At 41.6% G+C, this 20,031-nt stretch overlaps 1 protein-coding gene across 1 annotated transcript in view; it reads left to right on the forward strand.

Moving 5' to 3' along the window:
• LOC115214071 (synembryn-A-like) overlaps nt 1-19,538 on the forward strand; it is a 41,623-nt gene extending 22,085 nt beyond the window's left edge. The window contains exons 8-15 of the mRNA XM_029783117.2: nt 2,176-2,270; nt 3,152-3,401; nt 6,281-6,379; nt 7,367-7,431; nt 13,083-13,165; nt 14,971-15,121; nt 15,803-15,922; nt 19,319-19,538. Of these exons, the coding sequence (XP_029638977.1) occupies nt 2,176-2,270; nt 3,152-3,401; nt 6,281-6,379; nt 7,367-7,431; nt 13,083-13,165; nt 14,971-15,121; nt 15,803-15,922; nt 19,319-19,439 (984 nt within the window). The 3' untranslated portion in view covers nt 19,440-19,538. The remainder of the gene's footprint in view (nt 1-2,175; nt 2,271-3,151; nt 3,402-6,280; nt 6,380-7,366; nt 7,432-13,082; nt 13,166-14,970; nt 15,122-15,802; nt 15,923-19,318) is intronic.
• The last annotated feature ends 493 nt before the right edge of the window (nt 19,539-20,031 follow it).

Here is a 20,031-nt window from a genome sequence, read left to right on the forward strand (position 1 = left end):
GTTCGACCGGGGTCTGGGAAGCCAGAAGGCTGCACCAGGCTCCAGTCTGATCTGGCAGTATTTCTACAACTGGATGCCCTTCCTAACACCAACCACTCCGTGAGTATAGTGGGTGCTTTTTATGTGCCACTGGCACAGGTGCCAGGGGAGACTGGCAACGGTCATGATCAGTTGGTGCTTTTTACATGCCACCAGCACGGAAGCCAGTCAAGGTGGCGCTGGCATCGGCCACGTTCAGATGGTGCTTTTTACATGCCACCAGCACAGGTTGGTCAAGGAAATATTTACATAAAAGACACAATGAAGATACATTTTGATGATGACCCAAAGATTCCAACCCAGTAGAAAGAAGAGGATCCAATATGTTAATAATTTGATTCTCAATTAGACCATATCTCCAGTTTGAAGACATTTTCCTCCCTCCCACCAGTTTTGGAGGCCATGAGGTAGTAAAAGACTATGGCCACTGCCCGTCTCTCTTTGACCAAACAGTAAAAAGAAATTTAAGAAAAAAATGGTTGAGAGGAGATATAATTTCTTTCGCAATGTATTGTTTTCTTAAACATTAGCTTATTAACAAATTCTCTTTTTAATCTAGGGATATTGTTATCACTGTTATTACTTTTCTCATCATGACACCAAAATTAGCTTTGATGTCATCATCATCACCACCACCACCACCATCGTCATCATCATCATCATCATCATCACCATTTAATGTCCGTTTTCTCTGCTGGATTGGGTTGGATGGCTTGACAGGATCCAATGAGTCACATGACTGCACTAAACTCCAGTGTTCGCTTTGGTTTGTTTTCTATGGCTGAATGCTCTTCATAACACCGACCACTTTACAATGTTGGGTTCTTTTTTCATGCCACCAGCACAAATAGGTTCACCAAATAACTCCCCACCCAACTAAATTGGGGGTGCATATTTGAGGTGGAGATTATGCCTGGTGTTGAAAGGAAGAAAGCCCAGGTGGCTTGCTACAGAGGAGATACATGGCTTTCCTGCATTGTATAAGGTTGGATGAGAGTAGCAGGGAAGAAAATAAAGTTGGTGGTGACAGGGTGCCAGAACAAACTCTCAAGGTACATACACGAAGGTGAGCATAAGAGAGGATACAGATAGGGAATGTGGTAGGGAGAGGATAGTTTAACCCTTTCGATACCAACCCGGCTGAAACTGGCTCTTGCTCTGTAGTACAAATGTCTCGCTTTTGTAAGTTTTGAATTAAAATCTTCCACTAAAACCTTAGTCACAATTTATGTTCCTAACACCAGCTTAATGATAATTAAGTTATTTTACTAAATTCTTTGTTATATTTAAAGTAATCGAAAGAAATACAGAGCATCTCAAAATAAATACAGTAACGAAAGGGTTAATAAGATGGTGTGAGGACAGCAAGAGATGGTTAGAGATGGGGGTAGAGCTGCATGTAGTGAGTGATGAACAAGAGTGGAGATCAATGTTACCATCCTAATATCACCAATATCTTTCATAATTTTCATTATCCTCATCGTTATCTTTCATTATCAGCTTTGTCATTATCATCTTCACTGTTAGCCTCTCCAAATCACTTTAAGAAGGTTTGAATTTAGTAAAATTGACAAAAAGAGTTCATTAAACTTGCTGTTGTGAGTGGAAAAGCCAACGTTTTGGGCAGAGTCTTCCTTCAGAGACAACAAGAGAAAAATAAATGAGAGAGAGCAGAGTCTAATGTCCTCCAAGTTAAAAACAACTGGCTGCAACTAATGAGGAACATGGGACCACGAGATCTTCATGGATTCTGCAGGTTAGGGTTGTAAGTTATTTTGCACACAGCTCATACTGAGAGCTTAATCGATTGGGCCACTTCAAAGTGAGGTATCTTGGCCAAGAACAGCATAGTGCCACAATTGGGTTACAAGCTATTGATCTTATAGAGACAGTTATGCTGGCAGTGGTGAGTTGGAAGAACCATGAGAGAATTGGTTAGAATACCTCACAGTTTTTGTTCCCAGCATCTGTGCTCTGAGTTGATGTCAGCTTTTTCTTCTAATGTCCAATTCACACCATGGAAAGAGGACATTAAATGATGATGGTGGTGATGGTGATGATCATGATGATGATGAAGAAGAAGAAGAAATATGATGTACATTGGATTGTAATTTGGTTGTTGTTTCACTTTGACAGGAAGAAGACGGACACCTGATGCGTCTGATTAGTGTGTTGAGAGAGTTATTGTTATGTAAAACAGAATCAAATGACCGCAAAGAAGAACTGGTCAGGTAAATAGTTCTTTGGAATTCTTCAGATTGTTTTGTTTTTTTTTAAACAGTTTCATCATCATTGTTTTAATGTTCACTTTACCATTCTTGCATGGGTTAGACAGAATTCATTGAGGCAGATTTTCTGTGACTGGATGCCTTTCCTGTCACTAATCCTCACCTGTTTCTAAGCTAGGTGATATTTCTCCATGGTTGGACATGTTTACACAGAAGATTGGAAACAAGTGACACTGCTTGTAGAATGGTATTGCTTGTTTACAACCACCATACAGTGTTAAGTAAGGAGACACAAACACACTCACACCCATGCTCACACACACACACATTTAAAATTAATTGAAAGAAACACAGAGCATCTCAACAGAAATATGGTAACAAAATGGTTAAAATATATAAAAGAGAAACAATTCTTAACCCTTTCAATACCAGCCTGGCTGAAACCGCCTCTGGCTCTGTAGTACAAATCTCTTGTTTTCATAAGTTTTGAATTAAAATCTTCCACCAAACCTTAGTCACAATTTATGTTCCTAACACTAGCTTAATGATAACTAAGTTATTTCACTAAATACTTTGTTATATTTAAAATCAATTCAAAGAAACACTGAGCATCTCAACAGAAATATGGTAACAAAAGGGTTAAAATATTTAATAGAGAAATAATTCTTAACCCTTTTGATACCAACCCAGCTCAAACTGGCTCTGGCACTATAGTGCAAATCTCTTGTTTTCATAAGTTTTGAATTAAAATCTTCCACCAAACCTTAGTCATAATTTATGTTCCTAACTAAGTTGTATTTAAAGTAATTGAAAGAAACACAGAGCATCTCAAAATAAATACAGTAACGAAAGGGTTAAATATTTTGTGTTTTTTTATTTTATAGCCACACTGTGAACTTGTTAACCAACGTACCTGCCACCAGTTACGAGCAACTCCTCACACCATTGACCGATAGCGGTGCTGACTCTGTAACTAAAGACAATGAGACTGAAGGTAAAAATATGGAAAGTATTGTAGTTCTGCTTAATTTCCTGCATCAGCGATTAAGGAAAGTTTCACGGGAACAAGACAAAGACATCCAGAATATTGTAGAGCCTGCTCCTCACAACACAGAAACCAAACTCCATTCTAAGGTAATGAATATCAATTAACCCTTTTTATACACAATATAAGAGACAGGTGTGGCTGTTGTGTGATTGAGAAGTTTACCTTCCAATCAATGTTGTTGTGTTTTACCTTTGATAAATATCTTCCCTATAGCCTCAGACTGACCAAATATACACACACACACACATAAGCATCATCATCACTAGCATCTGTTAATGTCTGTTTTCCATGCTGGCATGGGTTGGACAGTTTCACACTCGCTGGCATGGATGGAGAGCTGCACCAGATTCCATAGTTTGTTTTGGCTTGGTTTCTTTGGTTGGGTGCCGTTCCTAATGCCAACCACTTTACAGAGTGTACTGGGTGATTTTTAAGTGTTTTTTTTATTATATATCGCCAGGTGGTGCTATTAAGTTAGACATGGCCTGGAACAATACTGGCCAAAACCTTTCTAAGTTATGTATGATGGCTGTCCACACATGGCCAAGAAAGACCATCACTGACCATTGAGAACAATTGTGTATCTGATAAAGGTTCACTTTACACTTGTGGCTCTACGTGTGACTATTGAGTCCAGCTCTTGATGGACATACATGTCCGCAGATATTACAGATGAAACTTCCTCCGGTCACTAAACTGACGTTGTGTTTTTGAACTGCTCACTTAATCTCAGCTATCCCAGAATGTGTCTTTCTTCAAAAGTACCCATTCCTTCCTTCACCTCTATCATACATTTGTGGTGATGACAAGCACTGCTTTCTTAATCAACCTTCCATATCTCACGTGCCTTCAATAAGGACTTTACACAATCCTTAAGGTTTTCTGTCAATCAAATCCACTCACAAGGCTTTGGTCAGCCCAAGGCTGTATGTAGTAGAGGACACTTACCCAAGATGTTTCCCAGTGGGACTAAACTGAAAGCCATGTGGTTATGAAACAAACTTCTTACTACAGAACCACACCTGTCTGTCAGTTTCTTTATCTCTCTCTCTCTCTCTCTCTGTATATATATATGAGTGTGTGTGTGCGTGTATATATTTCAAAGGGCCAGCCTTGTCACACTCTGTGCCACGCTGAATCTCCCCGAGAACTACGTTAATGGTACACGTGTCTGTGGAGTGCTCAGCCACTTGCACGTTAATAAATGAGCTGCAACATCACTGGTGCCAAGCTGTACCGGCCTTTGCCTTTCCCTTGGATAACATCTCTAGCGTGGAGAGGGGAGGCCAGTATGCATGGGTGATTGCTGGTCTTCCCTAAACAACCTTGACTTGTGTCTCGGAGGGTAACTTTCTAGGTGCAATCCCATTGTCATTCATGGCCAAAGGAGGTCTCCTCCTCCTATATATATATATATATATATATATATATATAACGGGAAGCTTTATGAAAATAAACAAAAGACGAAGGCAGGTGGAAAACAAACGAACAATTGTATTAGTATGGCGCTCAGGAAATATAAATAAAACAAGTCTTTAACGTTTCGAGCCTACGCTCTTCAACAGAAAGATACAGAGAGAGAGAAAAACACAGAAAGAAGGAGAGAAAAAAAATGCGTGCAGTAGCTAACGAATCAACATGGCGATCTGATTTCGGCCAGAGGTCAAAGATCAAACATGAGACGCGAGAGCGAAATAAGGGGAGATAATAGGGTTGATAAAAGGGTTGAGGGACCAGCTAAAAGTGCGTGGGAGGGATCTGGATGTGTGTATGTATAGGGTTGGTGTATGTATTAGTATGTATAAGGGTGTGTGTGTGTGTGTGTATGAGAGAGTATTAGTGCGTAAGATTGGTTTGGACGTGCGTATGTATGGGGTTGGTGTATGTATTAGTATGTATTAGTACGTATTGGTATGTATAGGTGTGTGTGTGTGTGTGTGAGAGAGTATAAGTGCGTATGCGGGGTTTGGACGTGTGTATGTATAGGGTTGGTGTAAGTATTAGTATGTACTAGTATGTATTAGTACGTATTAGTATGTATTAGTTGGTGTGTGTATTAGTATGGCACATCATATGTGATGTGATGTGTAAAGTCATGTGGTGTAGTGAGGAGAAGAGGGGGAGGGGAAGAGGGGGAGGGAGAGAAGAGGGGGAGGGGAGAGGGGAGAGGAAGAAGAGGGGGAGGAGAAGGGGGAGAGGAGAGGATGGGGGGAGAAGGAGGGGATGAGGGGGATGAAGGAGGAAAGAGGGAGAGGGGGGAGAGAAGGGGAGAGAGGAGTGAGGGAGCAGAGGGAAGGGGAAGAGGGAGGGAGAAAGAGGGAAGAAGGGAAGGGGAGTAGGGGTGAAAGGATGAAGGACTGAAGAAGTAGGGGTCGGGGGGAGAAAGGATAGGTGAGGAGGGGGGTGAGGTTAGATGAGGAGGGGGGGAGAGTTGAGACCAAATGGCGTATAAGAGCGAAGAGAGAAGATTAATTCCTGTTCACGGCACAAACGGGAATCCGGATGGCCTCTGTGTAAGGACAAACCGAACACAGATAGGTGTTGCAAGGAGTGACCAGTGGAGCGGAATGGCGTGAGACGGTGTGTCGTTCGCAAGGTGGATGTCACGAAGGTGTTCCGCGAACCGGTCAGCCAAGCGGCGTCCCGTTTGTCCGATGTACAAGGAATTGCAGAGAGAGCAAGAGATGCAATAGATAATATTGCTGGAGGTGCAGGTGAAGGAGTGGATGATGGGATAGGGTCGATGGTGGGTGCTAGTGAGGCGGGTGGTGTTGGAGAGGTAAGGGCAAGTGCGGCAACGTGGGCGGGAGCAGGGGAATGAGCCGGGTTGGGAGGTAGGGTCAGGGAAGGAGCTATGGACCAAAAGGTCTCGAAAGTTGTGGGCTCGTATATATATATCTTTTGTTGCTTATTGGTGAAAGATAAGACAGGTTGAATTTTGAATCTTTTTGTTTATTGCTTTCAGCCCCCATGCAGTATGTCTGACAACTTGACCCCTATACTACACTGTTTGTGTGAAGCCAGTCGTAATAACAGATCAATCAGAAAATTCTGTCGTCTTAAGGTAACAACTTTTTTTATGCCCTTCCTTAACTATTTTTTTTTGTTTTTAGTTTAAGATTTTTATGCATATTAAATGAAAGAAATTCATAATATTTAAAAAAAAGACATTATACACTGTTATGTCGCACGTTCAGATGACTTCTACTCAACTCGACTCTCTGTAGTCTGATGACGTCTAGACTTCTCTCTCTATATCTACGTATTGGGCTAGTCTACTTCATCATCTGGGGATGTCCACACAACATATACTTTTCATTACACTCATGTGTACACACATGCAACATATACACACATTGTTTTCTTGGTCGCCCTCTCACTGGGTAACCATGTACCTCCTCTATAGCAAGACATCTATTTCTGCCTCCCTATTTCTCTGTCACATTCTAACCTTTCTTCATCTGATACTGGATCATCTCCTCCAAGGCCCTTTCCATTATAACAAGACACCAATTTCTTCCCCTGCCCCTTTCATAATTCCATGTCCTGAAAGTTACTTGGTGAGCCTGTCAATGCTGGTATCATGTAAAACGCATCTAGTCCACACTGTAAAGTGGTTGGCATTTGGAAGGGCATCAAGCTGTAAGAATCATGCTACCACTAACCTCACCTGTGCTAGCGCCACATAAAAAGCACTGAGTCCGTTCTACTGAGTGGTTGGTGTTAGAAAGGGCATCTAGCTGTAAAAACCCTGCCAAAACTGACAGAGTAGCATAAGGTAGATTTTCTACCTGGTCAGCTCCTGTGAACCATCCTACCCAGGCATGCATGGAAGATGGACATTAAACGATGATGATGATGATGATTTGCCTCCATTTCTAATTACACTGGTATCAGCCAAAATTTGAAATCAATATTTCTCATCTGCATCTTCTCAACAAATCTATTCCCATATGAATTAGTCTCCCAACAATTGATATTTTTAAGAAACCCTTTCTCACTTTTTAGATAAAACATGTATTTCATATGTTTTGTATTTCCCTTTGTTAAGGTTTTACCACCAATGCGTGATGAAGTCCGAAATCTTCCTGAAGAAGGAGACACATTAAGAAACAGGTTTGTAATTAGTTCTTAGTTACTGTTTCTTCATCTTTCTTAATAAGACCTTGTGCCAAGTCATTGTAGGATGAATGCTTTTTCAAATCCAGGCATTTTCAATAATCATTTCACATGCGTGCCTTTCCTTCATTGGACACTAAACTCTGCTTGCAAAGACCAGTTGAAGCAAGTGAAATCGAAGTTGGAATCAAACTCAATTGCGAAGACCTGTTGAGGCACTTGAAATCGAAATCAAACTCGGTGACTGACATCCGTTGCTAGTGGAGCGCTAAGAGTACAATACGAGTGAGATCGTTGTCAGAACAACAAGCTGGTCTTCATGCCGATAGCACGTTAAACACATCATTCGGGTGTAATCGTTACCTGCGTTGCCTTACTAGCACTTGTGCTGGTGGCACATGAAAAAAACTTTCGAGCGAGGTCATTGCCAGTGCTGCTGGACTGGCTCCTGTGCAGGTGGCACATAAAAAGCACCATTTGAGCATGACCATTGCCAGTATCACCAAACTGGCCCACATGCTGGCGGAACGTAAAAGCACCCACTACACTCTTGGAGTGGTTGGTGTTAGGAAGGGCATCCAGCTGTAGAAACTCTGCTAGATCAAGATTGGGGTCTGGTTCGCCAGACCACAGTCAAATCGTCCAACCCATGCTAGCATGGAAAGTGAACGTTAAACGATGATGATGATGATGATATATATACAGGGTTGACCAAAAGTCACCTGACAGTAAATCAAAACCATTTAATTCCAAGATTAAAACAAAAAATTATTTTATATGAGACTTTGCTAATAAAGAGACAAATGCTGAAAAAAAAACGGTGATTATGACTCACAACATTCAATTATTAAGCATTCGTAATTGTAATGAATAAATAAAATTGAATATTAAGTATTTATGGAATTTTGATTTACTGTCTTTTGGCCAACCCTGTATGAATATATATATCTGAACAGGGGGTCATATGTCCGAAAAAGAAGCACATTCTAAAGGACAGAGCAGTTATGTATTTACATGCAGTTTAAAATATATATCTGGTTGTAGAGTGACCAATGGTTTTGCATCCATAGTGTGCTTAGCTTTATAGACTCTAAATGGCAGGGGACATACAGAGTCAGACTCTAATGGCAGGAGGCATATTGAGTCAGACTCTTAATGGCAGAGAGCATATAGAGTCAGACTCTAATGGCAGAGGGCATATAGTCAGACTCTAATGGCAGAGGGCATAGAGAGTCAGACTCTAATGGCAGAGGGCATATAGAGTCAGACTCTAATGGCAGAGGGCATATAGAGTCAGACTCTAATGGCAGAGGGCATATAGAGTCAGACTCTAATGGCAGAGGGCATATAGAGTCAGACTCTAATGGCAGAGAGCATATAGAGTCAGACTCTAATAGCAGAGGGCATATAGAGTCAGACTCTAATGGCAGGGGACATATAGAGTCAGACTAATGGCAGGGGACATATAGAGTCAGACTCTAATGGCAGGGGACATATAGAGTCAGACTCTAATGGCAGGGGACATATAGAGTCAGACTCTAATAGCAGAGGGCATATAGAGTCAGACTCTAATGGCAGAGGGCATATAGAGTCAGACTCTAATGGCAGAGGGCATATAGAGTCAGACTCTATGGCAGAGGGCATATAGAGTCAGACTCTAATGGCAGAGGGCATATAGAGTCAGACTCTAATGGCAGAGAGCATATAGAGTCAGACTCTAATAGCAGAGGGCATATGGAGTCAGACTCTAATGGCAGGGGACATATAGAGTCAGACTCTAATGGCAGAGAGCATATAGAGTCAGACTCTAATGGCAGAGGGCATATAGAGTCAGACTCTAATGGCAGGGGGCATATAGAGTCAGACTCTAATGGCAGGGAACATATAGAGTCAGACTCTAATGGCAGAGGGCATATAGAGTCAGACTCTAATGGCAGAGGGCATATAGAGTCAGACTCTAATGGCAGAGGGCATATAGAGTCAGACTCTAATGGCAGAGGGCATATAGAGTCAGACTCTAATGGCAGAGGGCATATAGAGTCAGACTCTAATGGCAGAGGGCATATAGAGTCAGACTCTAATGGCAGAGGGCATATAGAGTCAGACTCTAATGGCAGAGAGCATATAGAGTCAGACTCTAATAGCAGAGGGCATATATGGAGTCAGACTCTAATGGCAGGGGACATATAGAGTCAGACTCTAATGGCAGAGAGCATATAGAGTCAGACTCTAATGGCAGAGGGCATATAGAGTCAGACTCTAATGGCAGGGGGCATATAGAGTCAGACTCTAATGGCAGAGGGCATATAGAGTCAGACTCTAATGGCAGAGAGCATATAGAGTCAGACTCTAATAGCAGAGGGCATATAGAGTCAGACTCTAATGGCAGGGGACATATAGAGTCAGACTAATGGCAGGGGACATATAGAGTCAGACTCTAATGGCAGGGGACATATAGAGTCAGACTCTAATGGCAGGGGACATATAGAGTCAGACTCTAATAGCAGAGGGCATATAGAGTCAGACTCTAATGGCAGAGGGCATATAGAGTCAGACTCTAATGGCAGAGGGCATATTGAGTCAGACTCTAATGGCAGAGGGCATATAGAGTCAGACTCTAATGGCAGAGGGCATATAGAGTCAGACTCTAATGGCAGAGGGCATATAGAGTCAGACTCTAATGGCAGAGGGCATATAGAGTCAGACTCTAATGGCAGAGAGCATATAGAGTCAGACTCTAATAGCAGAGGGCATATGGAGTCAGACTCTAATGGCAGGGGACATATAGAGTCAGACTCTAATGGCAGAGAGCATATAGAGTCAGACTCTAATGGCAGAGGGCATATAGAGTCAGACTCTAATGGCAGGGGGCATATAGAGTCAGACTCTAATGGCAGGGGACATATAGAGTCAGACTCTAAAGGCAGAGGGCATATGGAGTCAGACTCTAATGGCAGAGGGCATATTGAGTCAGACTCTTAATGACAGAGAGCATATAGAGTTTGATGAGTCGTCTATAAAGCTAAGCGCTTTATGGATGTGAAACCATTGGTCACTCTATGACTGGCATAAGTGTATCAAGGGAAACAGGAGACAGACAATTGGACAATGTGGGAGGTTCCAAAGTAGTTAAAAATTCAAAAAGTGCTGGACAGAATGTGAGTAAAATAAATTAGCATAAAAAGTGGGGAGGAAGGGGCTCAAAGAATTGTAAGCTGAATAAGAAAACGATAAGGAAAAGAAGTAGACTGGCATTTCAGGTGAACCCTTTATTGAAGTAGAGTAATATAGAAATAAGCAAGAAAAAAAAGGAAAGAAACAAGAAAAGAAACAATACCTGTTTAATGCATGTGTGTACCTCAGCCTCGCCTGGCCCCCGTGCCAGTGACACGTAAAAGCACCATCCGTTTCGTGGCCGTTTGCCAGCTCTGTCTGGCCCCCGTGTTGGTGGCACGTAAAAGCACCATCCGTTCGTGTCCGTTGCCAGCCTCGCCTAGCCCCCGTGCCGGTGACACGTAAAAGCACCATCCGTTCGTGGCCATTTGCCAGCTCTGTCTGGCACCTGTGCGGGTGGCACGTAAAAAGCACCCACTACACTCACGGAGTGGTTGGCGTTAGGAAGGGCATCCAGCCGTAGAAACACTGCCAGATCTGACTGGGCCTGATGAAGCCTTCCAGCTTCACAGACCCCAGTTGAACCGTCCAACCCATGCTAGCATGGAAAACTGACGCTAAATGATGATGGTGATGATGATGATGTACATTAGAACTGAATTAGACAAATGGATTAAGTGGTGCCAAGAGGATAGGTAGGGAAGTTGTGGCAGATGAAATGATGATATGAGCAGGTGAGGGAGGATGTGAGAGAGGGATGGAGTAGTGTGGAAGGTTGAGAAGAAAGGCAGTGTGGTAAGTGATGGGAGCTGGTGGGTAGAAGTAGTGCGTATGTGATTCTGGATTTGAAGATGACCATTTCCTTCATTTGGGAATCCTTTGATATTATACATCCTTAGATCCTTGACATGCAGCCTCAGTCTTTGATGGAACTTGTAAATGTTTGGTTGGAGGTGGTCAGATGGAATTCTTCATGGACGCCACTTTTCTAACTTCTCCGAATAGTGATGAGTTCATTTCTTCTCCTTATCTTCAATCCTCCTTCATCTGCATCATTACCAAAGCAAGCACTAGGCAGTAATGCCTTTCGGTCTTGAGGGGTTGATCTTACTTCTCTTCAAAGCCTAGCCTGGCACTGACCATGGTGTTACTGGCCATAGACAATCCTACAGGGGGAGATGCCATAAGGTTAAAATTATTAACCATCTTGTGAACAATAACTCTGAGCACCTTTTCAAACTCCACCTGTCTAACACCCATGGACATGTTTACAAAGTTAGAAAACAGCACAGCTCCCATGACTTTCGGAAACATTTTTTCACGTTAAGAGTTGCTGAAGCATGGAACAAACTGCCGGCATCAGTTGTTAGTTGTTGGAGCACTGCATCCTTCAAAACTTCCATGCTTCCTGAGATTCACCAACACTACACCTGATTTTCTCCCCTCCAAACGCACGCAAGCATGTACCTGACTCATACACTGTTCACTTTCCAGACATTTGTACATTACTGCATATACTTTATACGCACTTCTGACAAGTTGTGGTGCACCTGAGCACTGTATACAACAATTTCATTATTATTATTATTTAAAAACTCCACCCGTCTAACATCAATGGACATGTTTACAAAGTCAGAAAACAGCACAGCTCCCATGACTTTCGGAAACATTTTTTTACGCTAAGAGTTGCTGAAGCATGGAACAAACTGCCAGCATCAGTTGTTAGTTGTCGGATCACTGCATCCTTCAAAACTTCCATGCTTCCTGAGATTCGCCAACACTACAACTGATTTCCTCCCCTCCATACACACGCAAGCATGTATCTGACTCACACACTGTTCGCTTTCCAGGCATTTGTACATTACTGCATATGCTTTATACGCACTTTCTGACAAGTTGTGGTGCAACTGAGCACTGTATGCAATAATTTCATTATTATTATTATTATTATTATTATTATTATTTTCAAAATTAATTGAAGCACATAAGAAGTGTATTTCATCAGAAATGCTCTACAAGGTTAAAGCTCCTTAACACGTGCTTGATAACTGTCTCAATTTGGCTGTCTTGTTTGAAGAATTTACTAATTTGTGTTGAGGTAATTTATGAATCTTCTTCCTTTGTTTGCATGCTGTTTGCCTATAACCATTCCCCTTATCTTTATTTTACAGTATTTTAAAGTTTCTTATATTTTGTTGTTTTTTTTTTGTAATTTTTTTTTATTTGACTTCATGCTTTCCAGGCATTTGTACATTACTGCATATACTTTTTACGCACTTTTGACAAGTTGTGGTGCACCTGAGCACCGTATACAATAATTTCATTATCATTTATCAAGTCAGATATTGTACACTGCTTATACTGACCATCTCACTTGATGCTTGTATAGCATGGATTCAATGCTTGCTGGTGCATCACCTTACACCTGCAACTTGTTTGTTTATTTTGGAGTAAAAAAATGTCTTAAACTTCCAACCTTCAAATAATACTACTCTTATATGCTTAATACATTTTTTTTTTTTTCTTTCTTTCAGATTGTGTCAGCTCTTGACCTCTCTAAGTTCCAGTATAAAACATTTGGTGCCTGATTTTCTGTTCACATTGTGTAAAGAAAATGGTATGTTACTGCCGAAAGTGATTTATTTCTTCATTTGTTTAACCCTTTTGTTACCAAATTTCTCTTGAAATGTTCTGCCTTTGTTTCAATTGATGAAGAAAATAGCAAAGAATTTAGTAAAATAATTTTGTCATTAAGTTGATGTCTGGAACATAAATTATCATAGAATTTTGATGGAGAGTTTTAAATGAGATCACTTCAAAACCTGAAGTTTATCTCATAAAACCAGAGGCACTTTCAGGTGAATTGGTATTGAAAGGGTTAAATGTAATTGAATTTTATACATGATTATATTATAAACAAATATGAAGAACCTCTGACAATGGATACTTAAGGAAAAGACTGTTTAACAGCCCTGATATCTTGGCTGTGCAATTTCTCTTGAAATAGTCAGCCTGGAATTAAGTACTTATGGACTGGCTGATAGAATCCAGGAGTGATGTCAGTGTTAATATATCCTTGGTTGTAATCTTAGTTGCACCAGCAAAACTAACAAAGAACCTAGTTAGGTAGAGACTGAATAGCAACAACATTGACTATCTTGTTAATTAGTTGTTAATTTGTGCTCCACTTCAGTGGTAGTGAAGGCACATGACCTAGTGGCTACAGTGACCTAGTAGCTACGGTGACCTAGTGGCTATAGTAACCTAGTACCTATGGTGACCTAGTGGCTACGGTGATCTAGTAGCTATGGCCACAGTGACCTAGTGGCTACAGTGACCTAGTAGCTATGGTGACCTAGTGGCTATGGTAACCTAGTGGCTACGGTGACCTAGTGGCTACGGTGATCTAGTGACTATGGTGACCGAGTAGCTACGGTGACCTAGTGGCTACGGTGACCTAGTGGCTACAGTGACCTAGTAGCTATGGTGACCTAGAACTATGGTGATCACAGTGACCTAGTGGCTACGGTGACCTAGTAGCTACGGTGACCTAGTGGCTACAGTGACCTAGTGGCTACAGTGACCTAGTGGCTATGGTGACCTGGTGGCTACAGTGACCTAGTCACTAGGCACCTAACCTAGTGTCAATGGTGTTGCACTCACAATCACAAGATTGTAGTTTTGGTTCCTCGAACAGGAGGTGTGGTGTGTTCTTGAGCCAAAACAGAGTGGTCAGGGTGTTTTTTACACAGCACCAGTATCAGTGCTTTATACATGGCACTGACATGGATTCTTTCTACGTTATTCAAGCATCATCACTATCTTTACAAATCCTGCTGCATTTCACATGGAATTTGTGGTCCTCCAAAGTCATCTTCGTGTATAAGTCAACCCAATTAATTTCAGTTGTAAATCTTGATCTGAAAAATTTGACTCGTTTGCCAGAAAATACAGTGTTAAATTCATCATCATCATCATCGTTTAACGTCCATTTTCCGTGCTAACATGGGTTGGACCATTCGACCAGGGTCTGGGAAGCCAGGAGGCTGCACCAGGCTCCAGTCTCTAGCCATTAGGTCACCATAGCCACAAGGTCATTGTAGCCACTAGGTCACCATAGCCAGATTGGTGTTAGGAAGGGCATCCAGCCATAAAAGCCAGAGCAAACAATTGGAGCCTGATGCAGCTCTCTCTGTCAAATCTCTGTCAAATTGCCCAATCTGTGCAAGCATGAAAAACAGACATTAAATGCTGATGATGGTGTTTACGCTGTGTATACTAGACTCGTATGCCAGAAAACATGTAAATTCAGAGAGTTTTGATTCTCAATGTTATTCCAGAAGCAAATCATTTGCTGAGTTCTTGTATTTTTATTATTTTTTTCTTTCCTTCAAATTAAATCTATTTCTCTCTCTCTTCCAGTTGATCGCATGATAAAGTATACAGGTTATGGGAACTGTGCTGGACTTCTTGCTGAGCGTGGCCTACTGATGGGTGGACGTGGGAAAATGGCCAGTTATTCAAGTGAATCTGAAGATTCTGAAACTGAAGAATATTCAGAGTTAAGACCAATGTAAGTATTTTTGTTTCTTTTTTTTTAATTCTTCTCTTCGTATTTTTAAGTGTCTCAGACATATAAGACATGTCCTACTTTATTCTGTCAGGTTGTGAGACCAATACTTCTTAACCCTTTCGGTATCAGCCAGACTGAAACTGTCTCTGGCTCTGTTGTACAAATGTCTTGTTTTCATAAGTTTTGAATTAAAATCTTCAACCAAACCTCAGTCACAATTTTATGTTCCTAACACTAGTTTAATGATAACTAAGTTATATTACTAAATTCTTTGTTATATTTAAAATTAATTGAAAGAAACTCGGAGCATCTCAACAGAAATATGGTAACAAAATGGTTAAAATATATAATAGAGAAGCAATTCTTTACCCTTTCGATACCAACCAAGCTGAATCCACCTCTGGCTCTGTAGTACAAATGTCTTGTTTTCAAAAGTTTTGAATTAAAATCTTCCACCAAACCTTAGTCACAATTTATGTTCCTAACACTAGCTTAAAGATAACTAAGTTATTTTACTAAATTCTTTGTTATATTTAAAATTAATTGAAAGAAACACAGAGCATCTCAACAGAAATATGGTAATAAAATGGTTAAGGCAGTAGGGACCAGGAAGTGGGAGTGAAATATTGAACCAGAACAGCTTGATTTTATACATTGATGAGAACTGTTTTCTTTGTCTAGGGTCAATCCAGTAACTGGTCGTTGGGAGGAAGAGCGACCAAAAGCCATAGACAACATGAGTGAAGAACAGAAAGAGTACGAAGCTATGAAAGCAGTTGACTTAATTCACAAGTTGCACGAGTAAGTAAATAGTTTATGTGACATAGTTTCACTTTTATGGAATTGTTGTCAAAATCCTGTTTCCCCCTCGAATGTCATCTGACTCAATTTCGTGGTGAATAAGCATGGATCATGTTATTGATTCTCTGTCGGTAAGGCAGTTCATCTTTTCATTGTCCAATGCTATACAAGCGGCTTTAAGTAGTAGGGTACATAGAAGAAGTGACCAAAGGGCGATTCTGCCAGGCCGTCATTTGTACTATCCTCCTCTATGGTTGTGAAACATGGCCTATGAGGGTAGTCGATCAGCGAGGGTTGGAGGTGTTCAACGATGACTGTCTCTGCTGCATTCTTCGCTGCCGACACATTGATCAGGTTCCCACAGCCGGTCTTCGTCATCACCTGAATCTCCGGCCCCTCCCTTCAGTGCTTCTACAACAGCGCTTAAGGTGGTTCGGTCATGTGGCCTGGTGTCCAGAGGGTGAGCTGATTCGCGATGACCTCCTCCCACCTCCACTTCCCAACTGGCTTAAACGCAGGGGCCGGCAGTTGAAGACCTGGGCAACGATGATAAAGGAGCACCTCTCCAAACTCTCAGGTCCGCAGGTGGTCGGTCTGCGCAGATGGAACCGCGAATGGCTCGCTGTCTCCAGTGACCTCACACAGGACCATCGAGAGTGAGCCACCATGGTTCGTGATGCCATTAGGAACAGAGAAGTCGGCTCAACCCGCCCTGGGTGAACGCCGTCACAAGTACAAGTAAGTAAGTCAGCAGTTTCATTTTTTGTGAATAATCACAGCATACTCTCTGTAGCAAGACACAACTGCAACAACAAAAAGACCTGAGATGAGTTCACTAGGGAGCCTCTATGCAGTTATTCAACCTGCTAAAAATAGCAACCAAATTTTCTCCACCTTAAAAATAAGGACACATTGGACAATGTTGTCTTATGCGAATTAGTACCTCCAGTGCTCTTGAGCCACTAGGTTTTATATATGTATTGGTTACTTGTTTCTCTGAGATTGGTCAAGAGATTTAGACACCTCTGATAAGAATTAAAAAAAAGCTTGGAAATTAATTATGGTTGGTTTGTCATTTTTGTCAGTGTAGTAAGAAATAGATAAGTGTGCCATGTTTGTATCTTACTACATAGGTTAACATACTTGTAAAAAAGTGTGGTAGGTCACAACTGGAACTCTTTGCTTACAAATTTGCTCAGTTGGGGATAATCGAGAGCTGCATCTGCTCCGACAATCAGCAGTGACTTGGTCAGCAAATCTTCTGTGATGGTCAACAATCGACAGCAAGTTGAGCTGCCATGGACCACACTGTCCCAAAGTGTATCTTATTTCTTTTACTGCCCACAAGGGGCTAAACACAGAGGGGACAAACGGATTAAGTCGATTATATCGACCCCAGTGGGTAACTGGTACTTATTTAATCGACCCTGAAAGGATGAAAGGCAAAGTCGACCTCGGCAGGATTTGAACTGAGAATGTAGTGGCAGACGAGATACTGCTAAGCATTTCGCCCGGAGTTCTAACGATTCTGCCAGCTCGCCGCCATAAGTGTATCTGCATGTGATTATGGACCACATGTGAACTTGTATTCCCACTGAAACTCCAAGCAGGAGCTCTACACCTCAGCAATGACCAACAGGTATGGCTACAGCATCTGCGCTGTCCATCGTGCTTGCTCTCCCTGTGGGACATTTGTCAGATATGTAGGCTTGAATTTTGGGTCACTGGCAGAAGCATTACTGTGCCTGTTGCAGTGTTGGGGCTGACTGCCAGATGTGGTCAGCATTCATGAGGAACATGGTGAACTCAATTGGTCCTAGCCAGCTCAACCCACCCTGGATGAATGCTGCCTCAAGTGCAAGTAAGCTGTAAATAGTTAGACAACAACTGGGATAAATGATATTTTGGCTGTCCTAAAGGGTCATGAAAAATATTTCCTCTTTGCTTTGGAGGTAAGTCTTATTCACTATGTTGAGATAACATTTGTTGTTGAGATTATCATCATCATCATCATCATTTAACGTCCGCTTTTCATGCTAGCATGGGTTGGACGATTTGACTGAGGTCTGGCGAACCAGACTCTAATCTGATCTGGCAGAGTCTCTACAGCTGGATGCCCTTCCTAACGCCAACCACTCCAGGATGTAGTGGGTGCTTTTTACGTGCCACTGGCACAAGGGCCAGTTTGGTGGTACTGGCAACGGCCACGCTCAAATGGTGCTTTTTATGTGCCACTTGCAAGCCAGATGAGATGGCCATCTCACACCATTAGTAATGAGATCATCTCAGTCACTCCATCTGCAATACGTCACAGTCCATCTGTTACACACCATTTTTCTTTCTCAACTCAACTCATCAGTGTGGGTGTGGATGTGTGGTAAGAAGTTTGCTTCCCAACCACATGATTCCTGGTTCAGTTCCACTGCCTGGCACCTTGGGTAAGTGTCTTTCTGTTACAGCCTTGGGCTGACCAAAGCCTTCTTCAGTGGGTTTGGTAGACAGAAACTGAAAAAATCCCTTTATGTGTGTGTGTGTGTGTGTGTCTGTCTCTGTGTGTCCCCCACCACTGCTTGACAACAGTGTTGATGCATTTACACCCCTGTAACTTAGCAGTGCAGCAAAAGAGACTGATAGAATAAGTACCAGGCTTTAAAAAAGATTAAGTACTGATGTTGATTTGTTTGATGAAACTTCTTCAAGGCAGTGCCCCATCATGGTCACAGTCTAATGACAACCTGTAAAAGATGGGAGATACCTTTAAAACAGTTAGGAATAACTTGAGGGAAATTTGGCTGCTATTTCTTGCAGGTTGAGTTATTATACCTGCTGTAATAAATTTTTGTCCATCACACCTGTCTACAATTAATTGCCAATCATCATCATCATCATCGTTTAACGTCCGCTTTCCATGCTAGCATGGGTTGGACGATTTTGACTGAGGGCTGGCAAACCAGATGGGTGCACCAGGCTCCAATCTTTATCTGGCAGAGTTTCTACACCTTGATGCCCCTCCTAACACCAACCACTCCGAGAGTGTAGTGGGTGTATTTTACGTGCCACCGGCACGGGGCCAGTCAGGTGGGACTGGCAACAACCTCGCTCAAATCTTTTACATATGCCACCAGCACAGGTGCCAGTAAGGTGACGCTGGTAACAATCACACTAGAATGGTGCCCTTTTATGTGCCACTGACACGGAAGCTGGTTAGCCGCTCTGTCAATGATCATGCTCAGATGGTGCTTTTGGCACCCTACTAGCACGGGGCACAAGTGCCAGTAAGGTGACGCTGGTAATGATCACACTCGAATGGTGCCTTTTATGTGCCAATGGCACGGACGCAAGTCATCGAATTTGATTTTGATTTTGATTCCAATGATTTTCCTTTTTCATTTCCAGGAAAGGTGTGATCCAGCCAGGTTGCTTGGGATCGGATGGAAGACCAACCCCCATATCGCATATCCTGCAACTGACTGAGAATATTAAGATTGCTCCGGAAGCTTCCTCTGATTCTGATTGAACACATTCGATTCTTCTTTACTTTGAAAGGAGACGAAAAAAAGACGAAAATTACAGCAACAACAATACCGACAAAAATAATAATAATAATAATGATGATGATGATAAAGAAAAGAAAAAAATACACTTTTTTCCACATTTTATTTTTATTTTTGTGAAATGAAAATTGAAGAAAAATATTTATTCGATATTGTACGATGAAAACTTCCTACAACTTTTATATGAAGACAAGAAGATGTCAAGCAGAAATACTCACTTAAAAACAAACTACAAACTCCCTATCACAAAAAAACTCCTGAGGAACAAAATCCCAGAAAAGCAAGCAAAGACCAGAATTAATCCTTGTTTTAGATGAAGAGCCTTCTTTTTTGTCATTTTTCTATTTGTCCTATGCTCCTGGGCAGTTCCCGAGTGCTTTATTTGTTGTTGTTGCTATTATCATTATTATTATTATTATTATTATTATTGTCATCATCATTATTATTAAGATGGTGGGCTGACTGAATTGTTATCGTGTCAGACAAAATTCTTTTGTGACATTTCATCCATTTTTACATTCTGAGTCCAAATACCACCCAGGGTCAACTTCGCCT

The sequence above is a fragment of the Octopus sinensis genome, linkage group LG7 (genome assembly GCF_006345805.1).
Source record: "Octopus sinensis linkage group LG7, ASM634580v1, whole genome shotgun sequence".
Classification (NCBI taxonomy): Eukaryota; Metazoa; Mollusca; class Cephalopoda; order Octopoda; family Octopodidae; genus Octopus; species Octopus sinensis.